This window comes from Lytechinus variegatus, chromosome 7, assembly GCF_018143015.1.
Source record: "Lytechinus variegatus isolate NC3 chromosome 7, Lvar_3.0, whole genome shotgun sequence".
NCBI classification, from domain to species: domain Eukaryota; kingdom Metazoa; phylum Echinodermata; class Echinoidea; order Temnopleuroida; family Toxopneustidae; genus Lytechinus; species Lytechinus variegatus.
In genome coordinates, this window is record NC_054746.1 from 42,465,270 (window position 1) to 42,485,833 (window position 20,564).

Consider the following 20,564-nt stretch of genomic DNA (forward strand, 5'->3'; position numbering starts at 1 on the left):
ACTTGCACAGGCAGCAAACGGGATCTATATAGTGCAGAGCTTTAAAAATATATCCCTTATATATTATAGTGTGAGTAATTAAATTCCACTATTTCGTCTGTTCTTCGTTTGTCTTGCAAAAATAAACTTTCCATATTTTCATCTTAAAAAAATAAAAGTCATGATTGAGCTCAAACTTGGCAGGAATAGCTTTGCCCAACAGAAGGCAATCAATACAGTTTACAACATTTACTTTGTTGGTTGGAAAGCTACATGTAGTATACATTGATTCAACATGTAGAAAAAACATCAAATTGGAAGCCTATATGAATTCATGGTCTAAACAAGTTGTAATTTCATAAATGAAAAGCTTACAAAATGCCTTCTGAACTCTGTATACCGAAGACGAGCCTCGGTTTATTTTACATTTTCTGCCACTGATAGTTATAACTTATACAATTATGGACTGGATATCAAAGCTCCTTACATGTATTTTCTAGCATTTTATCATTGACCTTATTTAATTATTTGTGGTATAGTTTTAACAAGTGCTTCGTAAAAATTGATTATCTTATGTTAAAATAAATATAAATACAATTTCATCCTGGCTGGTCATAAGTTAAGATGGCAACGCGATGAGAGACTTTGAACGTAAACAATAAAAATGATGAGAATCCCCTTAAGAAGCATTATATTACTTTGAGGTTGTGCAGAATGACTGGATTATTGAAGATGATTTGAAAATAATACGAGGGAAAAGGTTGATTACCAGAAGATGATGTCGTTTTTTTCTGTAGTTTGATTCTCGTTTGAAACACATAATGTAAATACACAAATGACAATAAACAGAATGGATTATTCGGAACTTATCGATTACAAGTCTCAGTTTCGTATCATTTAAATTTGACGTTTCAATCACACGATGCAAGCAAGTGAAGAGCCTTTGCCAAATGTATGTTTTGAATGACCGCTTATACGGTGTGTGACTGGAAACCAGCTCCTAAATGAGTCAGTATGTGTCTTTTATTCATGAAGTTACAGTGATTTAAGTGTGCATTTTTCTTCTAAAGGTGCTCTCAAAATACGACTTTTGGACATGATTTTTTGAAAAAGTCCTTGCCGTGGGAGGGGGGTATCCCCCCTCCCACACCCTCCCCCCGCTCGGCCGCTTCGCTCCCTCGCCGCTGGCGCCCCCCCTATTTCAAAATCCTGGATCCGCCCCTGATTGTCTTGTGAAATGAAGTTTCATTCCTCCCTGGACACGTGGAATTCCATTATTTTAACATTTTGTGCTTCAGGCAAGGAGGTCCTAATTGTCAAATTCGTAAAAATTGAAATATTGTATAATTCAAACAATAAAAAAAAAGTGAGTGAGTGACATCATCGACTCTCTCATTTGGATGTAACTGGCTCGTTCATATAACTATTTTGTTAAAAATAAGCGAAACTTTGAAATCTCACAACTTTCTTATTTAACATCCGATTTTGATGAAATTTTCAGCATTGTGCTTGTCTGATTTTTCTCTACTGATTCAAATCAACATTTTTCTGAGGTGGACTTTAAGATTGATCAACTGTAACAGTTCCTGCAATTCTGTATTTTAAGAAAGATTCAATCAGTTTTATGAATAATTTATTGATTAAAAATCAATTCATTCATGTAAAATATGAAAGACAGGCACACGCTGGCAAACAATAATTAAGTTTTAATCTGTTTGGAGTGGCCTATCCATAGTTACTTTGAATAATCTAATTTGAATACAACTCTTAATATCACTGGAATTACATAGAATGCATGTATATATTCATCAAAGAATTGATCTGAGTCACACATGTATCTGTATTAAGTTTGTTTGTTTTTCAGCAAGAGATATAAAGGCCAAGGGTATATAGTTCTGCATAAATCATCAGTTCCATGTTCCGTAGATAAGGATTCTCTCTTCATTTATTATAATCAATGACTACACACTTGGTTCATGATGTGTATGTACAGTACATGTATAAATATTGAAGTGTGGCCAAGGCCTATTCACAATCTCATCTCAAGCATACATGTGATACTGAAAGAAATGCTGGTACAGTGCAGTATTTAGACCATTTACATACATTTCATGTCAATTGTCAAAGTGATAAATCCTGGTACATGTACATGCTGCAGCAATATACATGTGTTGTTTGTAACATGAATGCAAATCAGAACAGAATTTATTGATCAATGAAAATTCATTTAAGGGATAAAATTTAAAAAAAAATCAATATCAATTTCTCAGTTCATTAATTGTATTTAGGAGTTGATCAATTGGACAAAGTAATCTGCAATAATTCATTAAAATACTATGGATGAATTCATCTGTACAGTTCAAAACAGGTCAATCAATTGTGTTCTCAAAAATACAATTAAAAAAAAACTTGTTTAGTCTATCAACAAGAGGTCACAGCAAGTAATACCAATACCAGTAATAATGATACTGGAAGTACTCATTTCCTACAACAATAGATGGTTTATCAATTATATTCTGTTGATCTGTTCTGATAAAAAGAAAGTTCATATATACAGTACGTACATGAACAAGTACAGTTATATCAAATAATTTAGCACAGAATGTGATTGATGAATAATTAAGATGAATGACGAATACATGTAAGTAATTTCCAAACTTTAAATCTATTGAATAATCAATAAAGTTTTATGATTTGTTTTATTTCATAGTTTTTCTACCATATTTAAACTTGCTTCATGGTGAATAGAGCATTAATTGGTTAAAAATTGCATGAACAGTTGAAAGTTGCAATGAATTTCAATTAAGTTTCTTGCAAGAGTTTGTCTTCTTACCTCACATCTAAGCTTTGCTAGTTGCTGCTCCTGCCTGTCAAACACATACACTATAGAGATATTGGATCCCAACACAATGAATTCACTGCTCGCATCAACACATGTAAATTCCACATCGATATTGGATTGACTGAGGGCGAGTACTCGTTGAGCCTTCTTAGGAAGCAGCCGAAAAAGGGAATCCAAAGGAGCATATTCCCTCAGCGTAACCAGCTCCAGTATAGACACTGGTCTACTCGCCATTCCTGAGAGAAAAACAAGAATCATCTACAGTCATGGTTTCTTCACATGTTGGCACCACTTTTGGTAAGTAAAGAAATCCCTAACATTCCAGGGGGGGGGAGATGGCTCACACTTATTCCAAAACTGCTTTGACATTGATGAAACAGGAGAAGCAGAAGGTAAAAGATGTTGAGTGACTGGGATTCCATCTGACATCAAATACCAATAGCAGCTCTGATCTTAATCTGCTTTTAATTAAGGTGGGATTTCTGATGAATTTATCACAACTTGGCCTCAATAATGTTTTCGTCTAGACAACAAATTACAAGCTTACAATTACATTTAAATGAACATCATACAAAAAATACATCAAGTCTACATATTAAAAAAAAAAGAGTACTTAATATGTTTCTCTACATCCATCTAGTGGGCTGACACTTTTCTCTTTGCCCTTTTTTATTATGTCATATGAAGGTTTAAATGTCCCTTAAAACTAACCAAGTGCCTTTTATGAAAATCATCCATTTCCTATGACAGTCATTGGAATACTCACTTGAACCAAATGGAGAAATAAAATCATCTTCTTCATCCTCTGACTGATATTCCAATCCCATTATTACACACCATAGAGCATACAATGAACAAACTAACATTCACTGGAAGTGATCTATCTCTCTCTTTTTTTTTACAACACAGAATCTGGTTCTCAAGTTTTGTTTTTGCTAAGTGCTGAAAAAGGCAGCATTGTGGTGTATCCTACCTTGTGACGCAGGAGAAATACAAGCAAAATAGGAAATGAGTGTGTGAGAGAAAGAGAGACCTGTTCAGAGACAAACATCCTGATTTATAGCAGTGATGTTTTCAGTCAAATTGATGTCAAGCCCTTCACAACACCTTAATTCATATTTGTATTTACTGTCAGACAGAATGGCATGATATTGCAGTACTGAGGACTGTAATGCATAAAATCTATTTAAAAGGGAAGTTCTCCCTGATGAAAACTTTTGAAGTAAAAATAGAAGAAAAAAATACAAGAATATTGGTGAGGGTTTGAGGAAAATCTACATGTAATAAAGATTAAACAAGCTATTAGAATTTCAAGTTTTTGATTTGTGACGTCATAAGTGAACAACTGCCCCATATGTTATGTTTGTGTAATTGAAATACTGAAGGTACATGTATAACAAATGGAATGCCTCTGGCCGTCTCACCTGCATCACGCAGTTCAATATAGCAGCAGTGCTGACTTTGAAAACTACTCTAACTCGCACAAGATGTTCAGTGATACATGGTTACTCTTATGTCCACTTTTATGAACTAGACCAATAAACTTACAGAGGGGTCATTCCATCTGGATTCACCCAGTGGTTGCACCCGACCGTCTCAGAATTCGTTGTAATTTGGTATACATAAAATTCACCATGGCTCAAGCACAAAACAAAAAAAATTAGTCCAATCGGTCCGTCGGTTCTCGCGCTACAGCCCGCCCTTTTCTCCTTGTTTTGACAAAAATGGGCGTGACCTTCAACTTTCAATGGCCACTGCGTCGTTACGTGTTGACCAATTTTCATGAAACTGGTACCATTTGATAGGAAATTCAGAGAGAAATCCAAAACATGCATCAAATAATGTATTGGAGCAATTTATAAGGTCATGACCTTTGACCTTAACTTTGACCTTGAGTTTGACCCCCGGACAAATAATTTTTTAACTTGATTTTCATGTATGTTAATTATTGGTATGATATTGACAAAATATGTTAAAATCAATGATGATATTTTATTTCTTCACCTTTAAAAACTCTTTCCAAAGATACCATGAAATTTCACTCTAGTCCCACACACTGATATTCATGTTAGTAAAGTGTTTACCAGTTACATGATTTCTTCCAATCTTAAGTTACAGTATGCAAGCACATGAAAAGAAATTAAGCTTAATCAGTTCACAAATAAAAGATTAAACCTTTATGCTCATGAATAGGTATCTGTTTAGGCATTTTTGATGTTCATCAATATATATTCATTTTGATGTTCGGCAATATATATCATATATATTCATGGTAGTAAAGTCTTCACTTTTATCATCAAAATATATACATGTATATATATGTATATGATATATATTGCTGAATCATAAAATGCCTAAACAGATAACTATTCATGAGCATAAAGGTTTAATCTTTTATTTGTAAACTGATTAAGCTTAATTTCTTTTCATGTGTTTGCATGCTGTAACTTAAGATTGGAAGAAATCATGTAACTGGTAAACACTTTACTAACATGAATATTAGTGTGTGGGACTAGAGTGAAATTTCATGGTATCTTTGGAAGAGTTTTTAAAGGTGAAGAAATAAAATATCATCATTGATTTTAACATATTTTGTCAATATCATACCAATAATTAACATACATGAAAATCAAGTTAAAAAATTATTTGTCCGGGGGTCAAACTCAAGGTCAAAGTTAAGGTCAAAGGTCATGACCTTATAATTGCTCCAATACATTATTTGATGCATGTTTTGGATTCCTCTCTGAATTTCCTATCAAATGGTACCAGTTTCATGAAAATTGGTCAACACGTAACGACGCAGTGGCCATTGAAAGTTGAAGGTCACGCCCATTTTTGTCAAAACAAGGAGAAAAGGGCGGGCCGTAGCGCAAGAACCGACGGACCGATTGGACTAATTTTTTTTGTTTTGTGCTTGAGCCATGGTGAATTTTATGTATACCAAATTACAACGAATTCTGAGACGGTCGGGTGCAAAATTGCACATTCATTGGGTGAATTGGCATGGAATGACCCAGAGATATGATGGTTATTCAACAAAAAACCCCAACATGGCCAAAGTTCATTGACCTTACATGACCTTTGACCTTGATCATGTGACCTGAAACTCGCACAGGATGTTCAGCGGTACTTGATTACTCTTATGTAAAAGTTTCATGAATCAGATCCATAAACTTTCAAAGTTATGATGGTAATTCAACAGATACACCCAATTCGGCCAAAGTTCATTGACCTTTGACCTTGGTCATGTGACCTGAAATGCGCACAGATTGTTCAGTGATACTTGATTACTCTAATGTCCAATTTTAACGAACTAGACCAATAAACTTTCAAAGTTATGATGGTAATTCAACAGATACCCCCGATTCCGCCAAAGTTCATCGACCCTAAATGACCTTTGACCTTAATTGCGAGACCTGAAATTTGCACAAAATGTTCAGTGATGCTTGATTACTATTATGTCTAAGCTTCATGAATCAGATCCATAAACATTCAAAGTTATGATGGGAATTCAACAGATACCCCCAATTCGGCCATAGTTCATTCACCCTAAATGACCTTTGACCTTGGTCATGTGACGTGAAACTCATGAAGGATGTTCAGTGATACTTGATTAACCTTATGTCCAAGTTTCATGAACTAAATCCATATATTTTCTAAGTTTTGATGACATTTCAAAAACTTAACCTCAGGTTAAGATTTTGATGTTGATTCCTCCAACATGGTCTAAGTTCATTGACCCTAAATGACCTTTGACCTTGGTCATGTGACATGAAACTCTAATAGGATGTTCAGTAATACTTGATTAACCTTATGGCCAAGTTTCATGAACTAGGTCCATATACTTTCTAAGTTATGATGTCATTTCAAAAACTTAACCTCAGGTTAAGATTTGATGTTGACGCCGCCGCTGTCGCCGCCGCCACCGGAAAAGCGGCGCCTATAGTCTCACTCTGCTATGCAGGTGAGACAATAAAAACCATTCCAATTTTCTGAGAAAATGACATCGGTGATTTTACCTTACAACATGCAAGACAGCTACTTGCATATATGACGTCACAAATCAAATAATTAAAAATTTAAATAACTGGTTCATCCTTTGATTTTCCTCAAACCTTCTCCATATTTTTTTTCATTATTTTTTTCTGATATTTTTACAATAAACTTTTTGTCAGGTGAACTTCCCCTTTAAATAAGAGGTGCTTCTTTATCTACAAGTATGTAAAAAAAAAGTGTTGCATTAAAGGGGGTACTCAAGGCAGAAAATATCATTTGAACAGATAAAGCAATTAGATGAAAATATCAGAATCAGACAAAAAATGACAGGTATAACATTTTTAATTTGTGCATTATTTAGGTGAACAGTTCTATGCATATACTCATGAATATTCAGCTGATGATGTCATATCCCAACTTTTTTTTATGAAATCACATTTTGTCATCCAAGAATGGAAAAAAATGAATTGAATACTGATTTAATGTCTAAGAAAATCATTGTTGTAAACCTTTTTTGTTACAAGGGGAACAAATCTTGGATAATAAAAATACACAAATTATGAATTCATGTAACAAATAATAACAACACAAAGAAGAAAAAAGGAAAGTGAGGACTTGGGACATGACCTCATCATCCCACCTTCTGCATACATTCATGATGGCGAGCATGTAAGTGTACCCTCAAAATATTTCTCAACTTCAAAATTCAATGACTGAAAATAACAAAAGTTATGACATTTTCATTTTTTTATATTATTATTCAGTAAAATAGTTCTTGGTATGTCTCCATGAATTAGCAATGAGTGAGCTCATATCCCACTTTTTTATTTGAATTAAATCATATTTATTCAATTTTTTTTATTGAAGACTGAAAAATTGGATTGACAACTGATTTAATATGAGAGATAAACATGCATGCAAACAAAATGAAAATTAAACAATAATTATGTAATTTCACAAAAAGGAAAGTGGGGATATGACATCAGCATGTGAACCCATCGCATATTCATTGCACCATCCATAAAGGCCTTGCTACACCTTACATTGCAAAATAACTTTTTTGTTTTGTTGAAATTTTCAGCATTTTGCTCAGTGGTTTTTGCTCAATTTTAATTAATATCATTTTCAGCCATAAAGAGTTCTTTGTCTTATATAAATACCTTTCTTTAAAAAGGAATGGGTGGGAGTGAAATACTTATCAAATAAAAAGGGAACAAGAAAAAAAAAGTATTTTGCAATGCTATTCTTAAGTTAGAGTTAAACAAGTGGAATGCCTCTGGCAGTCTCACCTGCATTACACAATTCAATAGTGCTTACTTTGAAAACAGCTATTGAATAATTATTCACAAAGGCAAACAATCATATGATAATAAAATTCAATGTCCCCTGATCCAAAATGACCTTTGACTATGATCATGTGATCTAAGATGTGTGCAAAACAATCATTTATACTTGATTACCCTTATGTCTATGTTTCATGAACTAGATCCATAAAATTTCTAAGTTAAGATCATAAGATGCCAATCAACAAACTATACCCCCAACATAAACATGTTCATTGACCCTAAATAACTTTTGACCTTGGTCATGTGATCTGAAACTCACACAGGATGTTCCGTGATACTTCATTACTTTTATGCCAAAGTTAAATGAACTAGCTCCATAAAATTTGATGTTATGATGGAAATTCAACAAATACCCCTAACATGCCCAAAGTTCATTGACTCTTAATAACCTTTGACCTTGGTCATGAGACCTGAAACTCGAGCAGGTTGTTTGGTAATATTTCATTACCCTTATGTGGAATTTTCATGAACTAGGTCTATACGCTTTTTAAGTTATGATGACATTTCAAAAACTTAACCTTAGGTTTAGATTTCGATAATTGAGACCTTTCGTTTTCTGTGACGTGCCATGTGGACGTACGAGATTAAGGAATTTTGGGAGCACTGCGCATGCGCGAAGTAATGTGTGACGAGCCTTCTCGTTCACTGACCAAATCTGTCTCGTATTCGAGGGTTTTGACGTTCGGTGCCATAGTGCTCGAACGAGTGCTAGTTCGTACATGATGACGTCATCCCAGCTTGGCAAAAATGAATGAAGCCGCATCAACACTCGAGTTTCGTTGATTCAGCAGGGCTGGTAAACTGCAAATTACTGCTTGTTACCAGCTTTTCCATTACATTTAGTGTGTCCTGTTTTCAGACACTACATATCCGATAGGTAATTGATGTTTTATTTCCAAACAACCGTGTTTTTCGCCTTTTTGCGCAAGAGTACAAATGTTGCACCCACAGTCGCCCCACAGGTTCGTAGCGTGATGCTACGCCTGATTCTCCGGCCAAGCATCGGCCCACGGCCCGCTCGCTATCACGCTGGTACATGTATATGCTGTGGCGTGGTACGGGTACGTCGACTTAAATCGAAACTGTTTTCATCAATGTACGAACGTGATACTGAACGAGCGGTGTCACCACTTCCGGTGAACTAGGAATATGTTGCAGTCGCAGACAATCGAAATCTCTCTATTGGTTTCCCCAACATGGTCCAAGTTCATTGACCTCAATGACCTTTGACCTTGGTCATGTCATTCATGTGACCTGAACCAAAGCAGGATGTTCAATAATACTTGATTAACCTTATGTCCAAGTTTCATGAACTAGGTGACGTACATGTAGGTCCATATACTTTTTAAGTTATGATGACATTTCAAAAATTTAACCTAACCTTAGGTTAAGATTTCGATATTGATTCCCCCAACATGGTCTCAGTTCATTGACATTATGGTTTCATTGGTGTTTCGCTCTGCTATGCAGGCGAGACCAAAATGGGCATTGCATGTACATACATCACTAGTAGGTCAATCAAATCATTCAGTCATTGCAGTGACTAGTATCATGTCATAAAGGTAAAAAAAAGGTTACCATATTGCCTCCAAAAACATCTAACTTAAATATTTTTAGAGGCAACATGGTAACCTTTTTTTTTAATTGATATGTTAATAGGGGTCCGGACAGCCCGACCCTGGACAGCCCGACCCGCTGCCCTGGACAACTCGTCCCGGTCGAGTTGTCCAGGGTTGGCTCTGAATCGGACAACTCGACCACTTGAATTCTTCTTCAAAATTTCATTAAATAAAATTTCAAACTTTACTTCAAAAGTATTTTCCCGCATAATCCATGTTTCTTCAATACATTCTCGACAGAGAAATTGACATTTCAGTGCATTTTGAGCTATTTTGAAAGAAAATATAGCGAGTCCTCTGCAACGAGAATAATCCGATACCGCCGGCTAGCCGTGTTCATTCAATTTACAACTTGCAAATTTGAGTTGATTTTTCCGTCACTTTACATATTTTAATGGTGAGTGTGTGCTATTTTGTATTTTCATATTCCATTTTCACATTTCCTGTACTTATTTAAAGTTATTGCATTTCACAAAACTGATACTTAATGCAAACTTTTTGAGATAGTTCACCTGGAAAGGACACCGATGCGGTGCTTCGCCGATCGCCTCGCCGGCCAGCCAGCTGGGTGACCAGCTGTGCTGTGATTGTGACTGAGTGAGGCAGTCGGCTCAACTAGCTATGCGAAGTCAACTTACTTATTTTAGTTAATTTTTCCGTCTCTTGACATATTTCCCATTTTCCAATGGCGAGAGTGTGCTATTTTTGTATTTTTACACTTCTACTTATTAAAAAGTTTTTTTAATATCACTAAGCTGATTATCATTAGGACAGTGACTGCGTGGTCTGAGAATGCGCTTCCCAATTAAAGTAACCATCCTTGACGCCCCTTTTTGGAGGCCTTCAGGCCGCAGGGGGGGGGGGTGCTTCCAACCAACATCTAAACCAATTCAGGAAATACATTTGTAAGTTATGAAGTTTACAATATGGAATAGTTTATTGAAAAAAATGTATTGTACCGAAATTGAAAAATTTGTTTTTATCAAAATCTAAATTTTAAAACTTGATTTTCCTTATCGAAAAACACGTCTCTTATTTTTTTACGGTTTACCTGTCAGTATCTGTCACAGCTGTTTTAAATGCAAATTCCACTGGAAACAATGGGTCTTCTGGAGGATACAAGCACTTGGGCTGGTTCCAACCACCTACACCCGGGATGAGGAGAAGAGGTTTCATACTCGACAAGCGATGGCCTTTCCATTTCTTTCACGAGCAGAAATGATACCGAGTTCCAATGACTTGGGGTGGTATTCTGAGATCCATTTTATCTCAGATAAAATAAAATATTTCATCTCCGTTAAAATCAGTGAGATAAAATACCCTTAAAATCTCTCCGAATTGGTATTCTGAGAACCATTTTATCTTCATTTTATCTCTGTAAGACACACCTATTTTTTAATCAATATCCAATTAGAAACGCGCTTTTATAGCTCTCTCATATCACTCAACCAATTAAAATCCATTCCGCCAGGAGGTGTGGCAAACATGGCAAAGGGGCCAGATTGCGTCAATTTTTTTACTTCAAATACGCTTGCACTATACGCTTGCGCGTCTTTACAGAGATTTCTTTTTAACAAAAAGGACAATACTCTCATCTTTTTTCGAAGTCTATATCGCATCTTTTCAAACATCATTTCAAAGACAATATTAGTAAAGAAAAGTCTTATGAAATACTCTCTGATTGTACAGGAACAACGTTAAGGTGTTATTCTCAATAAGTATATAATTTTTCTTCATTTTCATGTCACCATTTGGGGTTAATTCACCTAGAAATACTGGTGAAATCAACGTCGCAGAGATAAAATAGCCTCTACCCTCTTTTAAGTTTATTTTATTTTTTCTTCAAAGTAATGGGCGCAAGCACATCATCTGCGTTGCAATGGCCAGGTACGCGATGGGTATGTGTACGCAGGCATTGTTCTGTTGCGTATCATTTGTAGAAACGCAAGATAAAATCTAAAATTTTATCTGAGAGATAAAATCTCATCTCAGAATACCAATTTCATTTTAAGAGATAAAATAAAATATTTTAAAGATAAAATGACCTCAGAATACCACCCCAGGGCATCAGAGCAGCAGTCCCTTGATCGATGAGGTAAGTACAGCTTCTTAGATAATATCAAATTTGTGCACTTCATGAAGGCATATCAAATTTCAATTTTTATTTTTTGGTATTTTCAAATTCTTTAAATGAAAGAAAGAACAATTGAATTGAACATTTACTTATTATTTCTTTTATATGGTATATACTTTTCGTGCGGGATTGAAATGAATCCAATGACCGGGGTAATAATATACTGTAACGCGCTTTGGGCCATTCTGGGAAAAGCGCTTTATAAAATTGGGTATTATTATTATTATTATACATTGTTTGAATTGAACAAAAATTTAACTTTTTTTTATAGGCCTATATATGCATTGTATTCATAAAAATTCAAAATTGCTTCTTAAAAATGTAACTACTACATGTTTAGGTTAAGTAGAAGTTGTAACATTCTAAATTAATTTTGGGTATGTAGGGGTTATGCTTAATTCTTGAGGAACATTTATGTCATACACATCTAGATGATAAAAAGGGTTACACTTCATAATTCCGAAGCTTCGTAATTCTGAAGGTTCTTTATTCCAAAGGTTCGTAATTCCGAAACACGTATATTGCCTTTACCTCGATGTTCGTTAATCTGAAAACAAAAAAGGGTTCGTTAATCCGAACATTTGTGGCGTAATTCCGACGATTCGTTATTCCGAAGGTTCGATAATCCGAAAACGAAATAAGGTTCGTTGTTCCGAAGGTTCGTTAATCCGAAAACGAAATAAGGTTCGTTGTTCCAAAGGTTCGTTAATCCGAAAACGAAAAAGGTTCGTTGATCCGAAAAAGAAATAAGGTTCGTTTTTCCGAAGGTTCGTTAATCCGAAAACGAAATAAGGTTCGTTTTTCCGAAGATTCGTTAATCCGAAAACGAAATAAGGTTCGTTAATCCGAAAACAAAATAAGGTTCGTTAATCCGAAAACAAAATAAGGTTGGTTAATCCGAAAAATGAAAACCGGGAAAGCAGAGGCAGGGGCAAGGGGAGGGGGGCGGGGGACATTTTTGCCGTTCAATTATTATGAGGATGGGAGGGCAAGGGCGGCCGAACGAATTTTCGGATTAACGAACCTTCGGAATTACGAACCTTATTTCGTTTTCGGATTGACGAACCTTCGGAAATACGAATGTATGCGATAAAAAGTATCGTTCAAGTGAGCTTGAAGGGGAAGTTCACCCTGACAAAAAGTTAATTGTAAAAACAGCAGAAAAAATAATAAAAAATATTGACAAAGGTTTGAGGAAAATCCATCAAAGAATTGAAAAGTTATTAGAATTTCAATTATTGGATTTGTGATGTCATGTGCGAGCAGCATTTCTGCATAATAAATGGTAAAAAGTCAAGAAATTGTAATTTTCTAAGAAAATTGAAACTGGTTTTACTATTCCTTTTGTATATATTCAAAAGACAAAACATTTCACACCCAAACATGAAAAGAAAACAAAAATAAGTCATCAGGAACCATTGAAAAAAATTGAATTCATGAATTTTATATTACAAAACATATGGGGCAGCTGCTCATTTATGACGCCACAAATCTAAAACTTAAAATTCGAATAACGTTTTGAAACTTTTCCTCATACATTCACCAATATTTTTTTGGTATTACTTTTCTGCTATTTTTACGACCAACTTTTTTTCAGAGTGAACTTTCCCTTTATGATATTGAATTAGTTGCAATTAATTTAACTTTAATATATTTAAAAGTATTTGCTTCTAAACTGAAGGTTGAAATGATTTGATTTGTTTCAGTAGCAAAAGAGGTGCAGAGCTTCAAATAGTTGAAATTACTTTATTTTATTTCTATCTTTCCAGCTCTTTGAGACCACCTGAATTGCAAGCTCTGTATGGCCAGTTTTTGTGTGACAAAATAAAAGATGAGGAAGGGTTGAAAATCCCTCCAGCTAAGTTAGGGATCATGTAATTGCCATGGAAACCAAATATAGTTATGTATAACAGGTTGTATATTCCTGAAAGTGCAATTGTTGGATAAATGTTAATTTATATTGGCACTAATGTATTTTTAAGATTGTCCTTATTTTTAGCTTTACATAAACACCAAAAGCAGAGAATATTATTCCCAGTTGGAATTGTGTCATATTTATTATCATAATAGTATTATCATAATTGTGGTAATGTAATCCTATTTGAAATTTTGAACCAGTATTTATTTTATGTGGGATATAATGTTTTATATACACTGAAGTTCAATATGTGTTACTATGTAATTTTAGATCTGATCAAGTTTACCTTAATGTTACTTAATAAAACCCACTTAACTCCAAAGAAGTATTTTGAATATTTGGTTCTTGCACTATTTTGTATCCCTTTTCTCGCTAAATATTTACCTTTTATTGAGAGCTGTGGTGACGGGTTCCATGACATTTGCTCTGGCAAATTCCACGCCATAATCTTATGAACAGCTTCAACCAGTAAGGTCTAAACCTAACTTAAAACCATATTGCAACCCTGAACCTCTATCTTAAGGGGCTTTCACAATTGCTCGTGCGATTGTTTGCGATCACTTGGTCACAATATATGTTGCACAGAATTGCAACGGTGAAGGGTCGTAAGTAGTCACGCAACCAATTGTGAAAGGGGCTTTAGACAAAATTAAGCCTGGGGCAATTGTCGCAGGAGCAAATGTTGTGTCACATGGTAATCAGATGGAGATGATTGGAGAGATGAAGATGGGGGGATGAAGATGGTGAAAGGTGGGATGGCCATGATGAGGAGTGATGGAGTTGAGAGGGGTGTGGATGATGAGTGGATGGAGATGATGAGAGGAGGGATGGTGATAATGCAAGGATGGATGGAGATGATGCGGGGAGGGATTGAGATAAGGTTTAGAGATGAGGATGGAGATGGTGAGTGGTGGAGATGGTGAGAGGATCGAGTAGAGATAATGAGGTGAATGGAGATGATGTGGAAGGGTTGACAGGAGTAGGGGGTGGAGATGAGAGGAGAGATTGAAATGAAATAGGGATGGAGATGGTAATGTGTTGGAAACGGCATTACCATGGGAATAACAAAAGACAGGGTATTAATTTCCTTCAGTTCAGTGGTATCCCTTTTCTGCACTTTTATTCCTTTGCATTATTTTTTCCTTTCTTTATTTGCGCCCCCTGAATGTGCCCCCTAGATACGACCCTGACTGACCTGGGTAAAATACTATTTTTATCTACTTGATGGTAGCTCCCCAAAATCTATCAACTTTTGACATGGCTTCCGAATAAAAAATATATCACTTTGGGGGGGACCTACATATATAACAAAGCCAACTTTCAAATGACACCAAAATGTGTTCAGCGAGCACTTCCCACTTAAACAAAGGGTATGAAAATTAGGCTGGGCAGGAAATAGCCTTCCAATTTCAGTCAGTTTTTGATAGGCAAATCCGTTAGAACCTCCAAAGTTAAGGGTGATAAATTAATGATCAATCGTGGCCAGTTTTGGTTGTTAAAGCAAATTTCATAAATTAATAAATTGAACTTTAATGCATGAGTGAAGTTCAACACACATTGCATTTTTGGGGGCAGCATTTTAACTTTATTATGTGGATCTCAGCAATGTGTTCATGTGAGTCGGGAGAATAGAGGGTGAGATGGAACTTGGAAGTGGGAAAAGTAGGTTGATGGAATAAGGTTCAACAGAACATTTAGCCCCCCCCAAAAAAAAAAACCTCCCTCTCACCCGCCCTCCCCTTCTGTTGAGAGACTGATTGCTCTTACATGTACGTATGAAGTCCAGAGCAGAATTTTCGGAATTTAATGATAAGTTCCGAAAATTGGGGCATCAACTTTTACCCATCAATCCTTCTGTCAAAAATTTATCAATAAATCAACTCAATCAATGTGCAATATGCTTGATCAAACATTCATTTTTTTCAATAAATTATTTAATAAATCATCATCGGCCTAATCAGTCAATTTCTTGGTAATCATTTGGCAACCCCTAGTTCAAACATCAATCCCCCCACCTTAGTTCAAACATCAATTTTGCACTCCTACATGGATAGAACATGGCAGCGGATAAGGTTTTAATATCAATGACACCCTTAAAAATGTTATGAGGGAATGTGGTGACCGGGGAGAAAATCTTTGAAGAATTTGAATAGTAAAAACTTAGTTGATTCTAGAGCAAATTGATGACATGAATGAAATAGTACATTAATACATAATATGGCCCACATATATAGCGATTATTTTTCTTTGTGGTCGAAAAAACTTGGTAGGGCTTGAGCGATTTTTTTTTGGGAAGGGGGGCTTTAACCCCCCCAAAAAAAAAAACGCACCTGAAGAAGAGCAAAAGGGAGGGAAAGGAAAAGAAAAAGTGGAAAGACAGAGCGAATGAAACAGTGGAATGGGGGAGTAAGGAAAAAGAAGAGGAAAAAAAAAACAGAAAAAGCGAGAGAAGAGGGGAAGAGAGTGACGGTCCAACTTTAGGCCTTTTGAGATAAGCTAATCGTGTTTTTGAGAATGAAATGATGATTTTCTTAAACCTTTTTCTGCAGGACTATCCCCACAACATATATATCTTGGTGCCCCCTACAAAAGTTCAAGGCCCCCAGTGCACCCAAAGCTGAATAAACCCAGCTACTTCATGCACTGATGAGATCGAGTCAATGGATTGCATCATTTCCAAGAGGTTCTCAATAATATTCCTGAGATGATGAAAAGGATGTTGGTGGCGATGGTGATAATGATGAACATTGGTGATGACGGTGACGACAGGTGGTGATGATGATATTGGTGATCATGATGATGATGATTATGATGGCGATTATACTGGTGATACGATGACAATAATGATGGGTGTTGTGGTGATGGTGGCGATGTGATGAAGATTATGGTGATAATGATGGCGATGATGATAGTGGTGATGGCGATGATTATGATGATGATGGATGAGAATGATGTTGGTGGTGATGATGATGATGATGTTGGTGTGATGATGATGGTGGTGATGGCAATAATTGTGATATTGATGGTGGCGATGATAGAGACGATGATGTTGGTGATGATGTTGAATGATAATATGATGATGGTGATGATGATAGCGATAGTGATTATGGTGATGATGATAAGTGGTGATAATGATGGCGATGAATATAGCGATAACGATTGTGGTGATGATGATAATTAAGATAATGGTGATGATAATGATGGCGATGATAATAGCATAGTGATTTGGTGGTGATGATGATGGTGGTGATGGCAATGATTGTGACGATCGTGGTGGCGATGATAGAGATGATGTTGGTGGTGAACTGGTGATGATGTTCCATTCCTCCTCTACATCCCCTCATCTCCATCGCCTCCTCATCTCTGCTCCTCTCAGCTTCATCTCTCATCGTCATCCTTTCCCTCATAATTTCATCCCTCCTCGTATCATCTATTCCACTCATCTCCATCCTTCCTTTCATCTCCATGCCTCCTCTCATCATCTCTATCCCTCTCATCTCCATCCCTCCTCTCATCATCTCCATCCTTCTTCTCATCTCCAACCCACTTTTCATTACCATCCTTTTCACTTCACCGTCTCCATCCCTCCAATTTCAACTTCATCTCTCTCAAAATGTCCACCTGCTCACCACAGCACTTAACAGTGAAATGTTCAGCAGAAAAAAATACATGGGAGTAATAGAACCCAATATTCACAATACTTTTTAGTAGACTCTTTATTTTCTTTGTAACAATGTGATAAACTTGATCACAACTAAAATTACTAAGTAACACATAATTTTCTGTTATATCTTACAAACAGTATAGCATAACAAAACATGGTCTTCTAATGCTGTTGAAAAAAAAAACATACATAGAGAAAATCAAATAGTGCACCATTCCTGGTATATTTGTTTACTATTTATATATTCACAAATTCATGTGTGCCCAGCCCTACTTTTGCCTCTTAGTATTAAAAGCAATTGCCAGTCCAACTTCAGACAAATAATTCCTGCTATACTTCCTTAAAGCCCTCTATATTTGTATACTATTTGTGCATATTCACATATTCATGTGTGCCCATACTATATTTGTTGATTTGTAACTCTGATTGAGAACAATATCCTCTGCTTTGGGTGCGAATGTAACAATATAGACAATCTTAAAACTACAATAGTAACCATACAAATTAACATGTAATAATTAATTGCCCCTTTTGGTTTAAGAATATACATTTCAAAATTTATTGCATATATATTTGATTACCATGACAACTAACTTAACCCTAACTTACGTAGAGGGCTCTTTCAAGGTTAATTAAGTCCACCCCAGAAAAATGCTAACTTGAATACATAGAGAAAATCAAACTAGTATAGTGCTAAAAATTTCATCAAAATCGGATTTAAAATAAGTTATGACATTTTAAATTTTCGCTTATTTTTCGTAAAACAGTGATATGCACAAATAGGTAAGTTGATGATGCCCATAACTCACTATTTCTCCATTTTTTATTGTTTGAATAATAAATATTTCATTTTTTTAAATAGATCTGATTTGACAATAAGGACTAACTTGACTGAACCATATTAGCATTAAACAATGATAATTCCACATGTTCAGGGAGGAATTAATCGTTGTATTAGACAATGAGAAAATTAGAATATTTCACACAATAAAATACAAAAGAACTTTGATAGTGAGTGGATAACGTCATAGTCTCCTCATTTGCATACCAGCCAGGATTTGCAGATAACTGTTTTGTGAAATTAAGCGAAACTTTAAAATGTCAAGACTTTCTAATTTTACATCCGACTTTGATGAAATTTTCAGTGTTATGCTTGTTGGATTTCTCTCTTTTTATTCAAATCAACTTTTTGTTAGAGTGGACTTGTCCTTTCAGCACTTCCTTACAATTTTGTTTTATAAATAAAAACAAGCTAAGTACGGTTTGCAATCCATGTTGTCTCAACTAAGTCAAACAGCTGGAAAGATGAAATGAAGTATGAAATGAATTATTGACAAAATTATTGTAATTTCAAATATTTGAAGATCTGCAGTCTGCACCTCTTGATAATAAAAGAAATTAGACCATTTTTAATCTTCACCTTGTCTTGAACAATTTAGAAGCAAATACAAGTTTAATATATCAAAGTTAAGTTAATTTGCTAAACACACTAGAACCATACCTGTTATCTTCTGGAAGATTTACATAACATAAAGGATCCACATAAATTTCGCATTACCATACCCAAAAATTAATTTGAAATGTTACAACTTCTACGAAACCTATAAGTAATTTTTTTGTTCAATTCAAACAATGTATAAAGAAAAAAAGTAAATTCATTTATATTCAATTCAATTGTCCATTCTTTCTTTTAAAGAATTTGAAAATACAAAAAAAAAATTTCACTTTGATATGCCTGCATGAAGTGCGCAAAAATTGATTTATTGTATCTATAAAGCTGTATTTACCTCATCGATCAGGGGACTGCCGCTCTGATGCCCAAGTCATTGGAACTCGGTAATATTTCTGCTCGTGAAAGAAATGGAAAGGCCATATTATAAGTCGAGTATGAAACCTCTTCTCCTCATCCCTGGTACAGCCCAAGTGCTTGTATCCTCCAGAAGACCCACTGTTACCAATGGAAGTTGCATTAAAAAAGCTGCGACAGTAATCGATAACGAAAAGCAAGTTTTTAGATTTTGATAAAAAGTTAAGTTTTTCAATTTCGGCAGAATACATTTCATTTTTCAATAAACTATTCAATTTTGATAATTATAAATACCCAATCTATTGCCAGTTTTTTACCCCCCCCCCCCCCACTGCCCTTCAAAACTTAGAAAACAATAAAAAAAATTGTAGTTATTTAAGAAAAAAAATAAACAATGACACTTTCCTACAAAAATTGTAAACTTCATAACTAGTTACATGTACATATGCCGGCTACTGAGACATTTTCAAATCTATTTCCTTTTAGTTAGTGACATCAAAAAAACCCTTTTTAATAAGTGGAAGAAGCGTAAAAATACAAAAAATAGCACACTCTCGCCACTGGAAAATGAGCAATATGTCAAGAGACGGAAAATTAACTAAAATAATCAAGTTGACCTCGCATAGGCCATAGCCATAGCTAGCTAGTTGAGCTGACTGCCTCAATCAGTCGGTACCCACTCAGTCACAGCACAGCCGGTCGCCCAGCTGGCCGGCCGGCTAAGCACCGTATCGGTGTCCTTTCCAGGTGAACTATCTCAAAAAGTTTGCATTAAGTATCAGTTTTGTGAAATGCAATAACTTTAAATAAGTATAGGAAATGTGAAAATGGAATATGAAAATACAAAATAGCACACACTCACCATTAAAATATGTAAAGTGACGGAAAAATCAACTCAAATTTGCAAGTTGTAAGTTGAATGAACACAGCTCGCCGGCGGTATCGGATTTTTCTCGTTGCAAGGGAACTCGCTTTATTTTCTTTCAAAATAGCTCAAAATGCACTGAAATGTCAATTTTTCTGTCGAGAATATATTGAAGAAACATGGATTATGCGGGAAAATACTTTTGAAGTAAAGTTTGAAATTTTATTTAATGAAATTTTGAAGAAGAATTCAAGTGGTCGAGTTGTCCGATTCAGAGCCAACCCTGGACAACTCGACCGGGACGAGTTGTCCAGGGCAGCGGGTCGGGCTGTCCAGGGTCGGGCTGTCCGGTGGTCGGGCTGTCCCGGAACCATATCATTAATACTTTTATTGA

The 20,564-nt window shown here is 35.4% G+C and overlaps 1 protein-coding gene across 4 annotated transcripts in view; it reads right to left on the reverse strand.

Annotated features, from left to right (window-relative positions):
* Positions 1 to 20,564, reverse strand: part of LOC121419357 (tectonin beta-propeller repeat-containing protein 2-like) — a 49,245-nt gene that overhangs the window by 26,054 nt on the left and 2,627 nt on the right. For 2 of the 4 annotated variants that reach the window (XM_041613784.1, XM_041613783.1), the window contains one exon: positions 2,813 to 3,057. In XM_041613784.1, the coding sequence (XP_041469718.1) occupies positions 2,813 to 3,055 (243 nt within the window). In that variant the 5' untranslated portion in view covers positions 3,056 to 3,057. Of the gene's footprint in view, positions 1 to 2,812; positions 3,058 to 3,587; positions 3,931 to 20,564 lie in introns of those variants that run through there. The other 2 variants (XM_041613781.1, XM_041613782.1) reach the window with 2 other exon arrangements.